This window comes from Arvicanthis niloticus, chromosome 16, assembly GCF_011762505.2.
Source record: "Arvicanthis niloticus isolate mArvNil1 chromosome 16, mArvNil1.pat.X, whole genome shotgun sequence".
In the NCBI taxonomy this organism is placed as follows: Eukaryota; Metazoa; Chordata; class Mammalia; order Rodentia; family Muridae; genus Arvicanthis; species Arvicanthis niloticus.
The window spans coordinates 72112026-72133065 of record NC_047673.1 but is presented as its reverse complement, the minus strand read 5'-3'; the positions used below and the strand labels follow the sequence as shown (position 1 = coordinate 72133065).

Sequence of the window (21040 nt, the reverse complement as noted above, 5' to 3'; positions counted from 1 at the left end):
GGATAAACATGGACCTCAAACCTTTATAGTTTCTTTTATAATGGAAAAATCTTAAATCTTTTTATGGCGTTTTATAAGTGCACTGTACATGATTTGTGTCTGTAGATACCTTGCGCTCTACGACATCTGTACCTCAAAATGGAGCCCAATGAGCCTTTCCCCTCCATTCAACCCTCCTCAGCCTCCTCTTTCCACCATTCTAGCCAGTTCCTGTGAGTCCTGATAGTTTCTAACATAGACATCATCTTTGTTTATTGTGCACTGTATTTTTAATTTGTGTCTTAGGAAAACTACCAATTTGCTAGGATTAACATGATGTTAATAACCAGAGAAACAGCATTTTTCCCCTGAGCCTTGGAAAGTTATTAACATACCTCTAAATTTAGAACTACACTTCAGATGAGGCAGTTTGGGAATTGTCTGTGCTGTGTTGTGTTGTGCACTGGTGCTGTGCTCTGTGCTGTGCTTTACCGAACCCAGCACCTCTGTACTCTACCACTGAGCTACCTCCTTACCCTAAATGAGGTAATTTAGAGTTGCAAGTTAAGAAGGCATTGGCAGCAGTGATCATAAATTGTTTGTCATGAGGAAATTCAAAATTGTCCAGTTGTTTTTAAGATAACTTTGCCCCGTTTTGAATCCTGAACAAAGGATATATGTGTCCTTTTTGTCTGCACTGTCAGTGTTCATCGAACATTCATGAAAGGAGGACTAAAACCACTGCGTGTCAGATGCTGTTGACTGTTGCTTCGTGTGGTGTGCATGTTGCTTCTGTGGCACTTCTCTCATTTGTCTTCGTGACGTGGGTTGGTTGGGTTGTTTTTTTCTCTCCTGTTTTTGTCCTTTCTGTTAGCTTCAGTCTACAGACGTCAGTAGAGGCGTCATTTAGCATTTTTTTTTTTTTTTTTTTTTTTTTTTTTTTTTTTACTTTTACTGTTTCCTTGAGATTCATCCATATTGATTTCAGCTGTCTTCAGTGAGTTTCCAGAAGAACATTTTTAGCTCTGATATTACAGCACCTACAGAAATAACCAGCCAACAGCTGTCTCAGCATCTTTTAAAAGATTGGGGATCATCTTTTTAGAATGATTTCTCATTTTCTGATTTCCAGGCTCAAGACTTGGGAAATTTCTTCTCACCTTTCCCTGTACACCTGATCTGTCATCAGAAGTATTTGCTTGATACTTTGTTCATTTCAAAGTTTGTTTCTTTGCAAACACCGTAGCCTGTAGTGCCACATGCAGTCTTGACTTTCGTTCCTTCAGAGCCTAATTCAAATCTCTAGTCATGTGCCTTTTCTCTTAGTTAACTTTTGTGTTTACTCAGGTTCTTGCTAGTGACTCTTAACTACTCAAATTAGTAAAGCACTCATTATTGAGTGACTAAGGAGAACCTTTAGAACCAGCTAGATCCAGTGGAACAGAGCTTGTAACAAATAATTTCAATAATATCTTCAAATTGCTACAGTAATTTGAATACAGTAATCCACTGACCTTGGGAGTGTGAATATGTGGTTGTTGAAAAACAATTATCCAATCTCAGAACTTAGCAATGTTGCAGAATCTTCAGAGACAAGAAATATCCTACAACTTTATAGTAGAGGGTTTTTTAATGATTATCTTTTCTTCTGATGAACTCAGTTCGTATTCCAGATGCAGCACTCTGAAATTTTTAACTACTCTATTTCACACTTTCTTTCGACTTTCTGCCATGAAAGATAAGAATTTAGTCCTCTCTGTTTCCATTTCACACATATACTTTTTCTTCCTCATATTTCACAAAAAAAAATATTCAGTACTCATGTTGCAGTGATATGTTTATTGCAAAGTAGTGTACTGAATATCTAAAGTGTATTCTAAAGAACCCACAGAGATTCTCAAAATGGGAAGAAGATTGCAGGTAACTTACTCCTGTGGCTTTGGTTTTGTTTTTATGTGTATGGGTATTTTGTCTGCATGTATATCTGTGAATATCTCAGGGATTTCGTCTTAACAAATACATAGCAAGTATTTGTGCATAAATGCTGTAATGGAATAGCACAGATACAAAGAAGCATGAGACACCCTCTGCTAATCGGCATGGCCATGGTAGGCATTGTGTTCAATAGTTTGTACTTTCTAGCATCCAGCCCTGTACAGTGAGAAGTAACCAAACCATTGCAAAACTTTCAGGGGAAGAAGACACTAGGTTTTATGTGCTGAATTTAAAAGATACTACTCAGAAATATACAAATTAAAATCTGCAGAACAGAGTTCATTTTAAGAAAAAGTAACATTTTTATGCCTCAGTTTAGAGTTTTTCAAAGGCATTAGCATGTGTGATCTCATGTCATTCTCCTGGCTAAGTTGTATACTATAGTCTCTGGGCTATATCCACTATCCATCCTGTAGGCCAGGCTCGCCGGCTTTCCGGGCTTTCCCGTGGCACACTGCTTCTAGTGGTTGCCTTTCCAAAGTACACTAAAATGCTCTGGAGAACATGATAATGTCTAGTATGAAAGCCTTGGACATCATGAGCCAAATGACTTGAAGAAATAAAATTTCTCATTCTGCTTAGATTTTTGAGATTAAAGTTTGAATTTACCTAGGGTGGGTTTGTTTGTTTGTTTTTGATAAAAGGGAATATTTCAAACTTAAAACGTTCAGATATATAATTTTACTGATCTTCCATACCGCAGACAGGATGTTCACTATACACCTAAGTAAGTGCTACTGCTTGGCCCAAACATTAAAAATGTCTCAATGAGACACTACAGTAATTGTATGACACTGATGGCACTGCAGTGAGTCAGCTTAGACAGTGCTCTGGGAACACTACCAGCACAGAGACCTTCTCATCCAAGTTCATCATTGATGAATTGGTTATTGGTTTTATTTATCTTTTAAATTCTGTCTCCCCTCTGCTTATAGGTTTGTAAAAGAATGGACTTGGTCTGTCAGAGAATGTTGAATCAGGGGTTTCTGAAAGTGGAGAGGTACCATAACCTATGTCAGAAGCAAGTTAAAGCACAACTACCGAGGTATGTTCTAGGTAGCATCAGCCTTGATTCATACTGCGGCAGGGTGGGCTTGTTTGGTGAGCTTTGGTTTGGTTTTGTTTTTGTTTGTTTTTTTTTTTTTGCACAGATTTTTCATATATAAGTTTCAACTCTTTATAGCAGAGGACATCCCATCACAATAAACACTATCTCTTGTCATCTGTTTTTATTGCCATTTTGTTCAATGTTTTATTGGTTGTTGTAGCCAGGGCAAGAGGCAAAACCTGAGAGGACCTAAGGTCCCTCAGAGTCAGCATGACATATTCTTGACTACAAGGAGTATGTATTGTTAGAGGTGGTAAGTTCAGCAAGGATAATAGGTTATAATGCAAAAGGATCAGCTAGAAGTGCACTAGAAATGAATAATCTTTCCTGGCAGTGGTGACCCACATACTGAGGAGGCTGAGCCAGACAAATTCTTGAGTTTGAGGCCAGCCTGGTCTAGAGAACAAGTTCCAGGACAGCCAGGACTACACAGAGAAACCCTGTCTCAAAAAAAAAAAAAAAAAAAAAGGAGGAGTGGTAAGGTGGCTCAGCAGTTAAGAACACTTGTCCATAACTTCACTTATAGGGAATTCCACCCTTTCCCCTGACCTCACAGACACACAGGCAAGCAAAACACCCATCAATATAAATCTTTACAAAAGAAACAAGAGTCATAGGCCAGGGTGGTGGTGGTGGTGCACACTTTTAATCCCAGTACTTGGGAGACAGAGGCAGGTGAATCTCTGTGAGTTTGAAGCCAGCCTGGTCTACATAGTAAGTTCCAGGATAGTCAGGATTCTGTACATAGACCCTGTCTTGAAAAAAAGGGAGGGAGGTGCACATCTATAACCTTAGCACTTGGTGGAAGCAAAAGGATCAGGAATTCAAGGTCAGCCTTAAGTAAGCAAATTTGAGGCCAGCCTGGGCTGCATGAAACCCTGTCTCTAAAAAAGAAAGGAAGGTGGGAGGGGAGTGTGGGGGTGGGGTGGGAGGATAGAGAGATGGTTCAGCAATTAAGAACATTGACTGCTCTTCCAAAGGATCCAGGCTCAATTTCTAGCACCCACATGGCAGCTCACAACTGTCTTTAATTCCAGTTCTGAGGGATCTGATGCTCTCACAGACATGCAGGCAGGACACCTATGCACATAAAATAAATGTAAATAAATTATTTTTTAAAAAAGAAAAGAAAGAGTCTCAAACAAAAATGAAAGAAAATGAGAGAAGAGAAAAGACAGACAGACAGACATAGTGTGCATGTTTTTGGACCAGAAGATTTTATATTGTTAATGTAACACTGTTCCTCAGATCTATCTGTAATACTATGCAGTTCTGAGCAAGTCTCATCTCTATATATACATATATTTTAGAATTTGGACAGCTAATCTTAAAATTGTTGTGGAAATATAAGAGACCCAAAATAACTAACACAATTTTGAGTAGTAGTATTGGAAGAGTAATACTTTGTAATTTTAAAACATAGTACTAAGGTACAGTGGTCAAAAGAGTAGGGTACAAGAGCTAATCCCAGATCAATGAGATAAAATAGAGAGTGGAAAATAAACCCTTATATACTTAGTTGGTTTTCAGTAAGGTTGACAAGACAGTTCAATTGGGGAAAGAATGATGTTTTTTAAAAATTGACTAGCCATGGTGATACATGACCTCAATCTCAGCATTTGGGAGGCAGAGGCAGGAGAAACTCTCATGAGTTCAAAGCCAACCTGGTCCACATAGTAAGCTCTGGGACAGCCAAGATACATAGAGAGACTCTGTCTCAATAATAGTAATATAGATACCTACCTACCTACCTACTTTTGGGGCCAGCAAGGTTGCTTACAGGTAAGGGCACTGATGACTTGAGTTCTGTCCCTAAAACTTACATGATACAAAGAGAATTGATTCCCATGGGTTGTCCTATCATCTTCATACATGTGTGCGTGCATTCGAGAACACACACATATACTAAATGTTTAAAAAAAAATGGAGCTAGAACAAAAACGTGTGCATATAAAACTGGCCAGAACCAAACTCTATATGAAGGACTGTAGCTGACTGTACTTGTTCAAGAACCCTTAGAGAACGTAATGTTACAAGTGTGGCTCAGGCAGCAAAATAGTATGGTGCGCATCTTTAATTTCAGTACTCAAGAAACTGAGGCAGGAGAATTGGAAGCTTGAGGCCTGCCTGGGCTACAAAGCAAGTTTGAAGCTAGCTTGAACTGTGCTGAGACCTGTCTCAAAGAAGACAGACTGGAACCTAGAAAGGTGGCTCAACAGCTTAGAACACTTGTGGCTCCTCAGAGAACCTAGGTTCAGTTTCTAGCAGCCAAGTGGTAGCTCACAACCTTTTGTAACTCAGGTTCAGAAGGAGAGCCAGCACTTCTGACCTCCGTGGGTATCAGGCACCCATACGGTGCACATAAATACATTCAGGCAAAACACTCATATACATAAGAAGTAAGTAAATGCTTTTGTAAAAGACACAATGAACAAAAAAAGAAGATAGCCAAATTAAAAGTTAAACAGACAACACGTTAAAGCAGTTTGCCCCAAGTGTGTTTTCAAGAGAAATTAAAATGTTTATTCATACAAAAGCTTGAAAGCAAGAACTGTTTATAGCTTAGTGAGTGGAACACTTGACTAGCATATGCACCTGATGTGGTCTCTAGCACAGCCAAAACACATACTGCACAGATATTCGTGGGATCTTTAATCAAATGTAGAAACAACCCAGATGTGTAAAGGGATGATGTCTGTGTATAAGGGGATGCTATTCAGCTTCGAAAAGGTCAGTGCTAGAGCAGTGGTGAACTGTGAACTGCAGCACGTGTGAAAAGCCAGGCACAAAGGGCTGCACGACACGGTCCCATATGTCCAGTGTGCAAAGTAAGAACACTGTAGACACAGAAGGACAGGGTGGATGGGCACCTGCTGGGGTCCAGGCTTGCCTTTCATGGTGGTGAAGGTATGCTGAGTTTAGAGAATGGGGATGGCCGTGCCCCTCTAAATATAGTCTACTCTGAGTGACTACATACTAAATAGGGTATGACATTGCTACAGTATATGCACAGTGGCTTCCTAAATAAAAAGGTACTGAATTTTATATGAGTTACTTCTGAATAAACTGTTAGAAAAAATTGAAGGAGCCAGATCTTATGAGAAAACCAGTCTTATGCATGTGTATGCATTTAATTCCTTCTCTTTTTTTCTCTGATTCTAATAATTATTGGACTTAGTATAGCCAACAAAAGAAATCTAATGTTTTTGTGTGTGTATATGTGTGGTGGTGGGTTCAAACCTAGAACCTCACGGACCCTGGGCAAGTGATCTACCACTGAGCTACACTGCCAGCTGTTACTGTGTCTTCAAAATGATTTTTTTTAAACAGATGTCTTGTTAAAGATACCTGAGCATTACAGCTATGTCCCAGTTCCAAATGTCTAAATTAGCATGTTGGCTTTATCTGTTTAAGATATTCTGATTGGCTAACATTTTATTCTATACTGCTGCTTTAATGGTTGCCACTGACTTTCATTGTGATTTTAGGAGAGAATCGGAAAGAAGAAACCATTCCTTGGCTCGTCATGCAGACATCCTGGCTGCTGTGGAGACGAGGCTGTCACTGTTAAATATGACCTTCATGAAGTATGTGGATTCCAACCTCTGTTGCTTCATCCCAGGAAAGGTAACCATTGCTGCACACCCAGAAAGCTGTGCTGCCCGTATATACTGAATCTTACAAACATTAAAGCAGTGTTTGTGATCTCAGAATTACGTAACCTGAAGGAGTTTCTATTAGTGGCTATATTTAGCTTTTCTGTACAGTTATTTATATGTTATTTATATCATTCATTTGATCCCAGCATTTAAAATTCTAATTATAGAATGCAAAAAAAAAAAAAAAGAAAGAAAGAAATGAAAGGCTTGGTAAGGGTTCATAGTTAAGAAAACATTTTGACCTTTACAGTCAAAATACCAGAATTACTGCATTCAGTAAGACAGAGACTGTGTTGCCGTCAAGATGCCTGAGCATCACAGTTACACTCCAGTTTACAGCCTGGGGAAGGTAGCGTGCAGGGTGTGCTGGGTGTGTTTTGTTTGAGAAGTGTTCTGTAATGATGAACTTAGAAGTTTTCATATTTGACCAGGAATATTTGTTTTGTGGCAGTGCACCAGGGTTAAGGGGCAGGCCCCTTACCACACTAAGTAGGACATTAGTAACTAAGTGAATCCCTCTCCCCCACCACACTACATGACCTGAAACTTCTGGGAGCGTCCTCATCGTTGAATTAAGTGTAGACTCAAGTGAGATATAGAAGTAGTGGCAATGGATTTAAAGATCATTTTGCTTCTTGATAGACACTGGCAAAAGCGTCCTTTCAATGGTTGGAACTTCTTAATACCTAATGAGATTATTTCCATAAACAGTTTATAGAGGCAATGTAGTATGTAGGTGCTGTTTGTATTCTGTTTGCAATAACATCTTTCTTGGTGGCTTATAATTTTATTTCAAATATTCCTTATTATATCTTTACTTCTTTATGACCTACAAATGCTTTTGTAAGATACTGGAAAAACATGACTACCTAACAGTTTCAGGTGCAGATTAATGCACCAGATCTTATCCATTTATAGTTCTTAACTGTGTGTGTGACGAAAATCCTTTGAGCCGGTGTTCGTCCTCTCCAGTAGACAGTTGTCAGTCAAGTCTCGTTTTTAATAATAGAAGCATCTGAGACCCAGCTTCCAGTTTCTTCCCGAGTGCAGCCAGTTGTAACAGAGGGGTTTGTGGCTGGCTTGGGCGGTCTGCAAAGATGAGGCTTGTGTATCTGGCCTTTACAGTTGTTGCCTGTTTTGGTGTGGGTTCGCATGGCTGAGACAGATGTGTCCAGCCTGAGCAACTGCAGTCAAGTCCAGTTGAGTTCCATTCCATTTGGAAACCACTGGGTGGCTCCTCAGTACCAAAGCAGCAGGCACTAGTGAACACATTTTCAGGTTTGCAGATGCTGTGGATTCTCAGCATTGCTAGGCAGGACTGGGCCTTCATTTGTCCACAGTAGAGCTCACCAGAGAGCAACTTTCTATGACCTTCACCTCAGAATATGGATTTCCTCCTGTCCCCTTTCTTGCCATTGCCGTACTGTGCATTTAGAAAACACAGGCTCTCTGTCAGAGCACCTTCACAGACGCTTCCTTCCTCGAGTTCCTACAGCCATGAATGGGAGATGGGCAAGAAACCCGAGGCCTAAGAGAATTAGTTGGTGCAGAGCTGACTCCAGTGTGTGGTCTCTCACCCACCCACTGCTTCTTTCCAGCCTTCTTCACTACAGGCCCCTTGCTGTGCAAGGGAGTTTTCCTCCAGCAAATAAGTACTTTACTTGAAAGAACCTGGAATTTTTATTTTTATTCAGATACATGTTTTATCATACATGGATTTTTGTTTGTTTCTTAAAATGACCTTCTTTAATAGCATATGTTTTGTCTAAAACAACAGCATGTATACTCAATAATTGTTTTGTTATTTTTTAAAGATATGTTGCTGTTACTTTTTACATTTCTTACTAAAATAGCTAATTTAAGCCAGGCATGGTGGTATACACCTTTATTCTGTCAGTGGAGATGCAGAGGCAGGCAGATCTCTTGAGTTCAAGGACAGCCATGGCTACTCAGAAAAACCAAAACAAACAAAAAGCAGTTAAAGAAAACTAACAGCTTAGTAGTATTTAGATTGTTTCATAACCATTCTCTTTTTAAGGATTTCTTATTTTTAAAAGTAACTACATACTCTCTTCAAAATAACAGAATATAGAATTTAATTTCCAGGTGCTGAACTCAGAACTTTGCATTACTGTACCCAGTCCCCGAGATAGAGAAACTTAAAGAGAAAGGGTTCATTCTAACCCATAAACTCGAGTTTTCTGTCTTTGGCTGCTTGGCTCTGCTGTATAATACAACACTGTGGGAGCATGGCCAGTGGCAGCCATCATGTGCAGGAAGGAAAGTGGCGACCATCTTCCAAGAGGGGTCACAGTGGCCCCTTCGGAGATGGATATGTACCTAATGAATGACTTGAGTCATTCCACCAGGCCTCACCTCTTAAAAGTGTTTTTTTTGTTTTTTGGTTTTTTGGGTTTTTTTGGTTTTTCAAGACAGGGTTTCTCTGTGTAGCCCTGGCTGTCCTGGAACTCACTCTGTAGACCAGGCTGGCCTCCAACTCAGAAATCCGCCTGCCTCTGCCTCCCAAGTGCTGGGATTAAAGGCGTGCGCCACCACCGCCCGGCAAAAGTTTTACTTCCTATTTGCAACACCTATCTGACGACCAAGCCTTTCTCAGGAGGGCCTCTGGACGTCATTCTAGATGGAAACAGTAATAAACATCTAACAGATTCTCTTCTTAACATGTAGTCTTGGCTTAGTATATGATTTCTTGCCCCCGAGATTACATTCCTTTACATTATTAGAATTATTCATTTTGTTGAAATGAACTGTCTAGTTGCTTAAGTAAGAGAAGAAGAACAGTGTAATTTAAATTAGGTTGCCAGACAGCACATTATTGGTACTTCAGCACTGAGAAACTCATGCAAGGATTAAAAACATACACTACTAAGTGAGATAAAGTTATTCAGACAAGCACGTGCTTTATAAGGGGTATTCGGAACCATTTTGACTGGAAGACATTTTTAAAAATGAAAGGAGTTGGAAGGGTGAAGTTGATTTAAAGGAGTCCTGAGTGAAAAGACAGAGGTGGGTAACACTGAGACGGGAGTGAGGCGGGTTCTCGTGGGGCTGGCTGGTAGATTTTAACAGCTTAGCACTCGCCCACAGATGCCTGGAGACGTAAGTGGTCAATGTTGCTACCTTACAGTTTGAACATGGGATAGTGATTCACATTGGGGGTATGCCACACTTCTTAGAAAAAAGAAATACTTGTGATAACTTAGTTTACTGCTTAAGGCCTGGGTAGGATCTGGTGTGTGGTGTATTACGCAAAAGCCATACAGACTCATAAGAGAACCTGCTGGGGTCTACTGTCTCTCTGCTACGTCTCAAGGAAAATATTTGTTTTGTTTTTGTCGCTTGTTTATTTTGATGTAGGATCTCCAGGTTGACTCAATTTATGGTTTCCTTGCTTCAGCCCTGGAGCACTATGGTCACAAGTGTGCCCCACCTTTATGAGGGATGGTCAGATGTGCTCTGAAAATGAACTTAAGTTTTTGAAGGTTTTTTTTTGTTCGCTTGTTTTTTGTTTTTTAATTTAAGACCAAACGTGAGACTCACACTTTTAAATCACAACACTTGGAGGCAAAGGCAAGCAGATTTCTGTGAGTCAAAGGTCAACCTAGCCTATATATCCACTTTCAGGCAGCCATTGCTATGTAATGAGACCCTCTCTCAAAACAAATAATGAATAAATGAAATTTCTTTTAAGATTTTAATTTGTAGGGCTGGAGAAAGGGCTTAGCCGTGGCTATATAGTGAGACCCTCTCTCAAAACAATCAGGCAGATCCAGACTCAGTTCCCAGTCTCCACAGCACCCACATGGCAGCTCACAGCTGCAGGCAGTCCAACACACTCACAGGCATACATGCAGGCAAAACACCAATGCACGTGAAATATGTTTTTAGTAAATTTTAATTTATGTAAGTGTTTTGGCTGCATGTGTGCATGTACTACGTTTCAGATGTGGGAAATTCTGTGCTCTCTGAGCATGCGCCTCTGTAGCTGCCTGGCTGAGTGGACAAAGCATGCAGTTCTGCCACACCGTGTTGCAGTTTTGGTTTTTCTTGTCTTTCATCATACCCTCTATTTTTTACTGTTTAGATTGAGGAAAGAAATCATTTGAGATTTTACTGAAAATGTGAATTATCTCACAGCACTAAAATCTCTGTATAATAAGGTTTGAAAATGTGACCTTTCCTAATGGAAACTTATATGCAAAGAGATACTTCCCTATAATGTAGAGAACTGAATAGAATAAAAATAAATATGTCTCATAGTTTAGTTTACAAATGTAATTTAATATCTGTTAGCAGTTCTTTTTGATTTGTTATGAAAAACATTAACGATATAATGTTTGTTTTGGTTGTTGGCTTTTGTTTTTATTTTGACAACAGAATCTCACTTTATATCTCTGGCTAGCCTCAAACTCACAAAGATCTGCCTGCTTCTGCTGCCTCTGCCTCTCTGCCTCTCTGCCTCTCTGCCTCTCTGCCTCTCTGCCTCTCTGCCTCTCTGCCTCTCTGCCTCTCTGCCTCTCTGCCTCTCTGCCTCTCTGCCTCTCTGCCTCTCTGCCTCTCTGCCTCTGCACTACTTGGATTAAAGCTAGGCCACCATGCCCAGCTAATGTTTGTTTATAAGAGCATACCATAGAATGTCTGGAATACAATATCATACGTGTTAATTGCCCGTCTTGTCACCTCTTCATTTATGCTATCTGCCTGTTCTTTTACTTTTCCTTGTTTTATTTCATTCACTTACTCATTCATTCATTTGTGCTTTTTCAAACAGGATCACTATGTAACTTAAGACTGGCCCTAAACTCAAGGTCTTCCTGCCTTAGTCCCCTGACTCTGGTGTTTTAGGCTTGGGCTACCACACCTGACCACATTATTTCTTCAGTCAGGCGTTGATAAGCCTTCTGTCTAATCTGTTTTCACCTATTGTTGGAAGTTTACTATTGCTGTTTTGATGCCCTTCGGTAGACTGTCCAGTTCTCTAAGCAGGCCATACCCCTCTGCCTTCTGGGTCTCCCACAGTACATGGAACTCACTGTAATCTGATGTGTGCTTGCTCTTTCTGAGTCATTCACAGAATTACTATTGGGCAGGACCTGTCTTTCCACACCTGCATAAAATAAACACTGACAGTTTAGACCAAACATGCTACAGATATTAATAACTACCAATAACTGTATATACATAATATCTAGAGATTTAGTCATAAAACTGAGGACACCTGGTTAAATAGAAGAAGCACATGTAAAAATTGTGTATTTGAGAAATTACTCTCAGTAGTCATCTTGTTAACTCTTGAATTCTTGAATTTGTGTTCGAAGCAACCAGCCCTCTAAAACCCATGTTCTTAATTTGAACATAAACCTGTAGCTTGCCCCAAAACAGTTTCATTTGGCTATGTCAGTATTAAACAATACAAGTATTTGATTATTGTTATCCTTTATTTAGTTAATACTTAGAAGTAGCTGGCATGTGCCAGTCGTGAAGCTCTCTGTATCCAGGAGTGAACTGGCCATGATCTCTTCTGTTAGCTTTTATATTATGAGGAAGACACATTAACAAAAAGTTGTGTTCTGAAGAGAAAATAAAAACTTTGATGAAGCCAGGAAGTGGTAGCGCATGCTTTTAATTCCAGCACTCGGGAGGCAAAGGCAGATCTCCGTGAGTTCGAGGCCACCCTAGTCTATAGAGTTCCAGGACAGCCAGGGCTACACAGAGAAGCATTGTCTCTAAACAGAAAAACAAACAAAAAAGTTTGATGAGGATGTTTATATGATTTAAACTGGAAGAATGTTCAGAGACAAATACGTTATGGAAAAGATATACAAGGAAAACATTCTAGAAAAGGGATCAAAAGATCGGAATATACAAAAACCTGGGGGCAAATTGAGGCAGAGAGTGAGATTTAGTTTCATACAACTAGATACAATGTATTAGCCCTTGAGATGGCATAAAAGCAAAGCATGTGAAACATAGTCAACATGAGCAATCTTTTACAAAGCTGGATTCCTGCCTTGGATTCCTTAAATTTTTCTATATATACTGTTTGAATGTATTCAAAATATGAGGGCCCATGTGTTTAACTAGCACTGGTAACTGTTGCAGAAAGGTGTTGGAGCCTAGTTGCATCCTAACGTTTTCTGTATATGTCATATGAAGTCCTCCATTTGTAGGCTTTGAGTGCCTTAGACAAGCCATGCCAACTGACCTTTGTTTGTCCCTCTCAGACTTCAGGGAACCAGTCCTGTCTCCTTACTCATTCTCAAGGATGTCAGAGAAAGCTTCCTGGCCCTTCTCTAATGTATCCCTGTGCTCCTTCACTGTATAGCCCTCACTAACCTGAAACTTGTATGTAGAGGCCACCCTGGCCTCAGCCTCAAAGATTCACCTGCTGATGCCTCCTGAGAGCTGATATTAATGGTGTGCACCCCATGCCTAGCTCAGATAAGAGTCTTATCCCTGTTCACTGTTTTTTTTTTTTACACTAATGCTTTGAAGTGTTGTGGAAATACTTGTGTTTATTTTAAAGTATGCTTGCATAATTAGTCCAAGAAAAGGAACTCTATTTTACTATGTACTGGCTTTCTAGCATGATACTTGAAAAACCTCCTGAAAAGGTTAATTTTCTTGTAATGTGAGCCCTGAATGGAATAGTAATGGTAGAGGAACAGAGTGCTAGCTGCTGGGTCCCTGGTGTCACTCTTGACTCCCAGGTTCTTATGTTTTCCCTTTGTGGGCTCAGACCCTCATGTGCTGTTCCCTGCTGGAACTGACCCATATCTGCAATTTGTGTCCTGTACTCCCGACCTGGCTCTAGCTGCTGATTGAATTCAACACAGTATGCCTCACTTCCTGTTAAGTCTGCCTGATACTCCACTTCACCTCATTCAGTTCCTTTTTAGTCCTTGTCCACAACGCTGGCCACTTCAGTGAAGCCATCTTTATACAAAAGACCATCACCTTGAACTTGGTCTAGAAAACAGTAAGGGCTAGCGTTTGTCCAGGTGCTATTATGCTAGATTTTATGTTTCCTTTTAACTAGTAAATATTATATGTTTATTCTCATCAAGAAGAGAAAACAGATTACAAAACTGACCCAAAGTTGAAATAAATGTAGCGAGAGGACTATGTATGATTCAAGGAGGGTCGAGACTGGTGGTAGAATGGTTTGGCTTATACCCCCAGGTCTCATGAGATAAAATCCCATTGCAGTAGACATTATCTGGACTGTGCTCTTCAAAGATGTGAATCACTGTTTCTAGGTCTGCATTGAAGCCGCTGAAGTGTGAGCAGTACCCTCTCAGGAAGTAAAGCTGAGAACACACATGGCTAAGGCCATTCGGTTACTGTTCAAGTAGGAGAGGCGGGATTAGGAACCCAGGCAGTAAGCACATGTTTCTTCTCCATGGATGGCCTTCAGCTTCCCCATGCAGTTGTCACTAACTTGGAAAAGCACATTCTGCTGCCCTCTGGTCATGGTGAGGAACTGCTCTGAAAACCCATCCCGTGCTGTGTCAGCTCTTAGAGAAACAAAGTTTTAAGGGGTGGAGCATGTGGTGGCAGTGCACAAGAGAAAGGAATCAGCCTGAGTTTTGGGGGCTTGGGGACAGAATTGGGTTTGTCGTACAGGCTTGGGTAATCCTTTACCCTACCACTACTCCAGGAAGAATTGGGTAATTCTCTCATTTCTTTAGCAGTCTATGTGGCTCTTGTATTGTGTATATTCATGTGTCTCCCCAGATGCTCTGATTCACTTCTGGGAGCTGTATCCTCTTTGTTTTGACTCTGGCTTTAGCACGGTACCCTGGAACAGTAAAGATGCTTACTAAGTCTAAGCATAGAGTATTGTAGTAAGTCCAAAAGCCTATGCTGTAGATTCTCCATGACACGTTTGTGAGTTAAAATGCTCTATTCATCTCACAGCAACTATTTAGCTAATCTCTTTTTTTAACTTCAAAAAATACTAATGAGAATTCATATTGTAGGTGATTGATGAGATTTACCGTGTACTGAGATATGTCAATTCTACCCGAGCCCCTCAGCGAGCTCATGAAGTACTGCAGGAGCTACGGGACATCTCTTCCATGGCAATGGAGTACTTTGATGAGAAGATTGTTCCAATTTTGAAGAGGAAATTGCCAGGATCAGATGTGTCTGGAAGACTCATGGGCTCTCCTCCAGGTATGAGTTTGTTTGTTTGTTTGTTTGTTTGTTTGTTTTTGCTTTTTCAGACATGGTCTCAGTGTGTATTTGTAGCCCAAGCAGTCCTCAGACGCAGGGTGATCATCATGCCGTCTCCTCTCAGGTGCTGAGAACACGGTTGTGCACCACCACAGCAGCTCTCTGGATGCATCTTGTTTATGTCTTCAGTTTCTTATAACCATCGCGTGTAACTTTATAGGATCTGTATCTTTTTATTTAACCTCATTTTGTTGGTTTAGTGCTGAGGATGCTTTGTACATGTCTTGCTGTAAGGCTTCATTCTCAGTTCCTTGCCTCTTGGGTTTTGGTTAAATTATGCTCTTTAGATGCATTTCATGCTAACTTTTTGCATGTGACCACAACTGCTAACCTAAAGTGAATTTTCCATTGTAATAAACCCAAGAGCCTAAAGTAAGCTGAACTATTTATTCCCAGTAGGACACGGGGATGATTAGCCTTTTTAAATGCTTTCTCTACAGTTCCCGGACCATCCGCAGCCCTGACAACAATGCAGCTCTTCTCCAAGCAAAACCCGTCCAGACAAGAGGTTACCAAACTACAGCAGCAGGTCAAAACCAACGGTGCTGGCGTGACTGTCCTCAGGCGTGAGATTTCTGAGCTTCGCACCAAAGTGCAAGAACAGCAGAAACAGCTTCAAGACCAAGACCAGAAACTGCTAGAGCAGACCCAGATCATAGGCGAACAGAACGCACGGTTGGCAGAGCTGGAGCGGAAGCTCCGGGAAGTCATGGAGAGTGCAGTAGGAACATCCTCAGGGGCTGCGCAGAGTGAGGAGTCTCCTCGGAAACGAAGGAAGGCAGCAGAAGCCATGGACTCTCTTAGGAAATCTAAGCGACTTCGGAATAGAAAGTAAACTGGAACATGGCTCCAGCTCCAGAGGAAGATGTCTATGGCTGAGAGGTTAAGCAGTTACTCCTGTCAGGATATTGGAGCTACACGGTGTCCCTTAGGCTTCCAGGCGATCAGACACAACTTAACTTGGCTCTTGTGGTTGGCATCCTTCGCGTTTCTCTGGTGGAGCTGATGCACAGAGCCTTCTTACCTTGCAATAGATTTGTACTAACCACGCCCATTCTATCATGATGGGGGGGGGCTAACCTTGTTCCTGTGCAGGCGGTGTGTTAAGTTTGTTTGTTTCTGCATATATGCACATTACATACACATTTTAAACAAACCCATTCTTGACAGACTAAAAGTTAAGTTTAATACATAAAATGTCCTGTTCACTTGAAAGAAAAAAATCTACTTTTTAAATGGACACTATCTTGTTTTTTTAAAAAAAAGTTGACTTTTTGTTTGTTATAAGTGACCTTTGTCTGGAATGTCTGAGACATGGTTAATACTTTGGTATTGAAGTGATGGGTAACGGAAGAACTGAGAGTGTTGGCTGTAGAGACCTTCTGCAGTAGCGACTGTTTTTATATAAACCACTGGCAAGGGTTGTTTCCAGGTGTTAGATACATGCTTTCAGTTTTCTTTGGGGCCATGTTCTACATTTGCATGGATGGATGCATGCATTGCCTAGTCAGCACACTTCACACAGCTCCTGCACTGGTGTTGATCTCGAACCTCTAGACTTCACATGTTAGAGCTGCGCCTTCATTGATTTAAGTACTTGGCATCTTCCTCAGCAGCTTGCCCGTAGGGGGAGAATTGTCAGTCCATTTGTCCTCCGGTTTTACAGGCACAAGAGACTGTTAAAGTCCATTGATGTATCTCTTCCCTGTAGGGTTCAGGTACATGGGCTAAGACAGGACCTCGAATCCAAGGCTCTTTGTATAGCCGTCAGACCTCTGAGAACTAGCCATGCTCTGAGTCATCTCTGTGCTCGCTGGTCAACCATGACTTAATAGGGACCCAACTGAGGGAGAGTTCACTGAAGAAAATTGTACCATGAAAAAACACTTCATTTCTGGGGCATGACCCCTGGGAAGCTTTTTCATACCACTTTCAAGCTCTCATATGACTTTGAACAGAAGCTTTAGTCTTGTTTGCACTCCTGTTTTGAGCTTGTAACTGGAAAAGCGTGTCTTGCACTGTTCAACCCCCTGAGTGGTCACTTTAACAACTTCCAAATTGTATAAAATGGTTCTTTCTCCCAGTTGTATATTTTTGAAACATTCAACTATCACTGTCCTATTTTTATTTTAATTATGTACTAAATTATGTAGTTTTGTTCTTTAAACATCTGTTGCTTTGGGCTTCGTTTATTTATAGTAAATGTAGGTAAGATAGTAAAAACTGTCCCTTTCCAGGTGAAAGTTGACACCTGTGTAAAACTAAGGTTTTGGTAAATCCCGCAGTGGGAGAAAAGCACAAGGTTGTCATCTGTCCATCATGACATGTTATTCATCCTTTAGGTTACGTTTACCAAGTGACACTTTCCTACCCGTTCTTAGTATTGTCCCTTTATGATCCTGCCCTTGGGTTCTGTTCAAGTCTCTGTCTGACTTTGCAAGTCCATCAGCAGTATAGTGTGTCTTCAGTGAGAAACCTTAACATGGTATCCAAGTGTTTCATGGCTTGTTGGGAAGGTAATTTTAAAATAAACCATTTCCTGAAAAGATTTGTCAGCCAAGGCCATCCGTAAAGTCCCCTGTCTGGAACTCCTTGCCTCAGCAGGTCTCACTTTTGCAATCCTAGGATGTAGCCTTGTCACTGTATCCCTGGAGGAGGCCCTCTGAGCTCTCAGAGCTTGACTTTGCCAGTCTGCTGCTCTGACAGAGGAAGACTTTGAAGCATCAGCATACAGGTTTTCAAAGTATAATCCTTATGCATCAAAGAAAATAATCCTCAAGTTATTTCTATAATAATTACTAAAAATTTCTCAAACTGCATCTAACTAGCCTAAGTGTAACCTCTAGTCTTCCATTAGTCAGTCTGAGTACATGGCTTCTATGAGCACTTACACAGTGAGCAGGAAGGGTCTACAGCATGAGCCTGTGATCTCCAGCCCATCAGATGGAGTGTACTTGTTTCATGCATATCTATAACTGAGAATAAAGCTCTATGGCTCGCTTGTCTTAAGCTTTACTCAGAGTAGCTTGACACGTTAGGAGGTTGTCTTCACCATTTAGTAAGACAGCTATTGGGGAGCTATAATGCTCACTTTGGGAGAGCATAGTGGTATTTAGAGTCTCCAAATCATGCACTATTTTAATAGCTTAAACTGGCTTGCCCTGGGAAAACTTAACTAGCCTCCTGGGAGAGACCACTTGCATTTCCTGGCAGAATCTTACATGCTATAGGTGGTTTTCAACATGTTTCATAAAGTATTTCCACCCAGAAGAGATTCCTCTGATTGAATGGGCCATTTCCATATATAAGTTTACCCACAGTCCACACTACACACAGTCATACACATGAAAAGATACAGATGGGAGGTGAAGACAGGCCCTGTCGGGCAGAGCCTGCTCCCCTCCCCCACACACTTTGCTCACATGGTTTCCACCCATCTTGGGTTACAGAAACTTCAAACTTTCCTTCTAATTTATAGAGAGCCTGGAGGTAGTGGGGGCAATTAACAGTACTGTGTGAAGACTGTTTGGGTGCCCCATGTCTAAAGCCACTGGTTTGAATCAACATGTTTTTTGGAGTACAGAACTCAAAGGGGCTTGCCTTAATTCAGTAGTTTCAAGATGTATGCGCTATATTCTGTGTGTTAAAATGGTAAAATAGTCTATGTAGCCCTAAGAGTGGGTAAAACAGAGTTTAATGCCTAAATAAATAAGCTAAAAGGTGTCACAACAGCTGGATTTTTTAGAGAAAATGGACATGTAAAAAATAGGCTTATGTGTCATGAACAAAAACTATGGCGCCTGGGGATTGCACTACTTCATGCACTATTTTATATGCCATTCATAGCCTGCACTTTAACCTCCAAAGAAATGCTGTGTGGTGCCTGTTCTTGTTAGAGCTCTTCCCTAAGTCGGCACATACTTTTATTTCACTATGCTGAGTTAGTCTCCTGGAGCTGCCGTCTTTATTTGGGTTCTCTGCTTCCTGAGCCATAATCCTTTCTAGGATCTGAGAACTCCTGTCTCGTCCCTTTCCAACAGCATAGAATCCTAGTGTGATGTAAATCTCATCCTTGGTGATCCACACAGTCCTAGATCCTCTTCTAGTGGTGAATATGTGTTCGTTACTGGTGCCACGCCCTCAGAAAGCAGACACTGTAAAACTTGAAGGTGGGAATAAAAGTCCTGAAAGGGAACACACAAAATGATGCAGCTCCTGGAAAATGGCTGAATCTAACAACAGGAAGTTGAATTTACTGTTGAATGCTTTGGCTTGGGTTCCACATGAGGTCCTTTAGGGCAGAAGAGGTTCTGTTAAACTGTTTAAATGTAGAGCCCATCTGCGGGAAAGTATCTTCAACAAAATGTGTACGTCTACAAAAGCCAGTAACTACTGCGGAAGTGTGGCCACCGCCTGCTCTCATTTTGAGTAGCCGTCTAAGGCAGGCTTGAGTGATGTGGGCCTTTCCCAGTTTCCCAAGAATCATGGTTAAATTTTTTAAGCTCAAGCATTAAATTCACCTTCCCGTTGTGTCTGAAGATAGCCACAAGCTTTAGAAGCCTAGGAATCTGATCAAGCTATTGCCAAAGTCTAGCGGTTCATGCTGCCCAAAGGTTAGACGTGTTTTAAACTCCTTTATGTGGTACCATATGTCTGTTTACTTCTGCTCGTGAGCAACAATAAACCACTAGTTTACCTTCTGGAGTTTTCATTGTTTTGACCTAATCAATTATTGAAAGGTGAAAAAAAAAATCATCTCCCAGTCACACAACAGGGCACGGAAATAAATGTGTTGTCACCAGGCCTACTCGTTTCTTTATTTCATGCAGCAGGGTTCGGAGCTACCACAGACAGTTGCCACCTCCGTAGCTACTGTCACAAGCCACTGCACTGTGTTTACACCGAACTCCTCAAAGCCACCATAAAAAGCAAGGTTGACCTGAATGGGATTAGTTGAGCCCAGGTAAGCCACATGACCACGGTGTTAGACCAGGAAAAGACCTTGGTGAGATTTGAACTGGAACCACCTGCCTGAAGCTCTGTACTTCTATGGTGACACACTCCATTTCTAAAAAGACAAGACACATGGAGATGCCATGTGGGCTGATTGCTCTAGATACTCGAAAGCAAGCCATGTAAACCCACCATTGGCAGAATTGACTGGGAAAAGGCTGGGAGCCTTGGAAAGACCTTTTGCAGTAGAAGAGGCTTGCTTATTAGCATGGATTTACAAGGATCTGGGTCCAATCACCAGTGCTGGGGGAAAGGGCTGGCCTTGGAGGCAGCTGGTAAAGAGTGCTTCCCCAAGGGTTACAAGTAAAAGACTTGCTGCCTTCTAGGTCACAATCGTATGTGTTGGTGTGACCATCAGTTATTGGGCTCTACTGAGGGAAACAGCTGTTCTCTTCAAAATGCTTCCAACACAAATAGAATTTTTAATGAACTATAGCTGTACAGATCACTTTTACTATAAATTATACAGAGGTTTCATATTGCTGTTTCCATACATATAACACATTGATGTATTCAACCCTATATTAATCTTTTCCTCCACCTTTACCTCTTCCCTTCCATGTGCTTAGCAGCCCCCTTTTAATTCACTGTCTTTTGTTTTTCTGATTTCCACATAGAAGAGAAAAGATGGTTGTGAAGTTGGCTTATTTCATCCAACATGGTTGCCAGTTCTGTTCATTGGCCTGCAAAGAACATGATTGCATCCTTTATTGTTGAGTAAAGCTCCTTGTGTATATGCATTTTTTTAACCCATTGACAGACACTAGACTCATTCTGTTTATTGGCTGTTGTGGAAGTAAGGTAAACGTGGGTATCTCTGTAGCAACCTGACTCAGGTTTGTACCTAAGGGCAGTATCGCTTGAGTGAATAGTAGTTGTATTTTCAATTAAAAATTTTTGAGATTTATATTTATGTGTACAGATGTCTGCACCATGCAGTGCCCATGGCAGCCAGAAGAGGGCAGAAGTTCCTCTGAAATGAGAGACAGGAAGTTGTGCATCTCTGTTTGAGTGCTGGGAATGCATC

General features: G+C 41.0%; 1 protein-coding gene across 1 annotated transcript in view; it reads left to right on the top strand.

Moving 5' to 3' along the window:
* Fbxo28 (F-box protein 28) overlaps positions 1–19704 on the top strand; it is a 28323-nt gene extending 8619 nt beyond the window's left edge. Inside the window, exons 2-5 of the mRNA XM_034520359.2 lie at positions 2910–3019; positions 6571–6709; positions 14745–14940; positions 15441–19704. Of these exons, the coding sequence (XP_034376250.1) occupies positions 2910–3019; positions 6571–6709; positions 14745–14940; positions 15441–15835 (840 nt within the window). The 3' untranslated portion in view covers positions 15836–19704. The remainder of the gene's footprint in view (positions 1–2909; positions 3020–6570; positions 6710–14744; positions 14941–15440) is intronic.
* The last annotated feature ends 1336 nt before the right edge of the window (positions 19705–21040 follow it).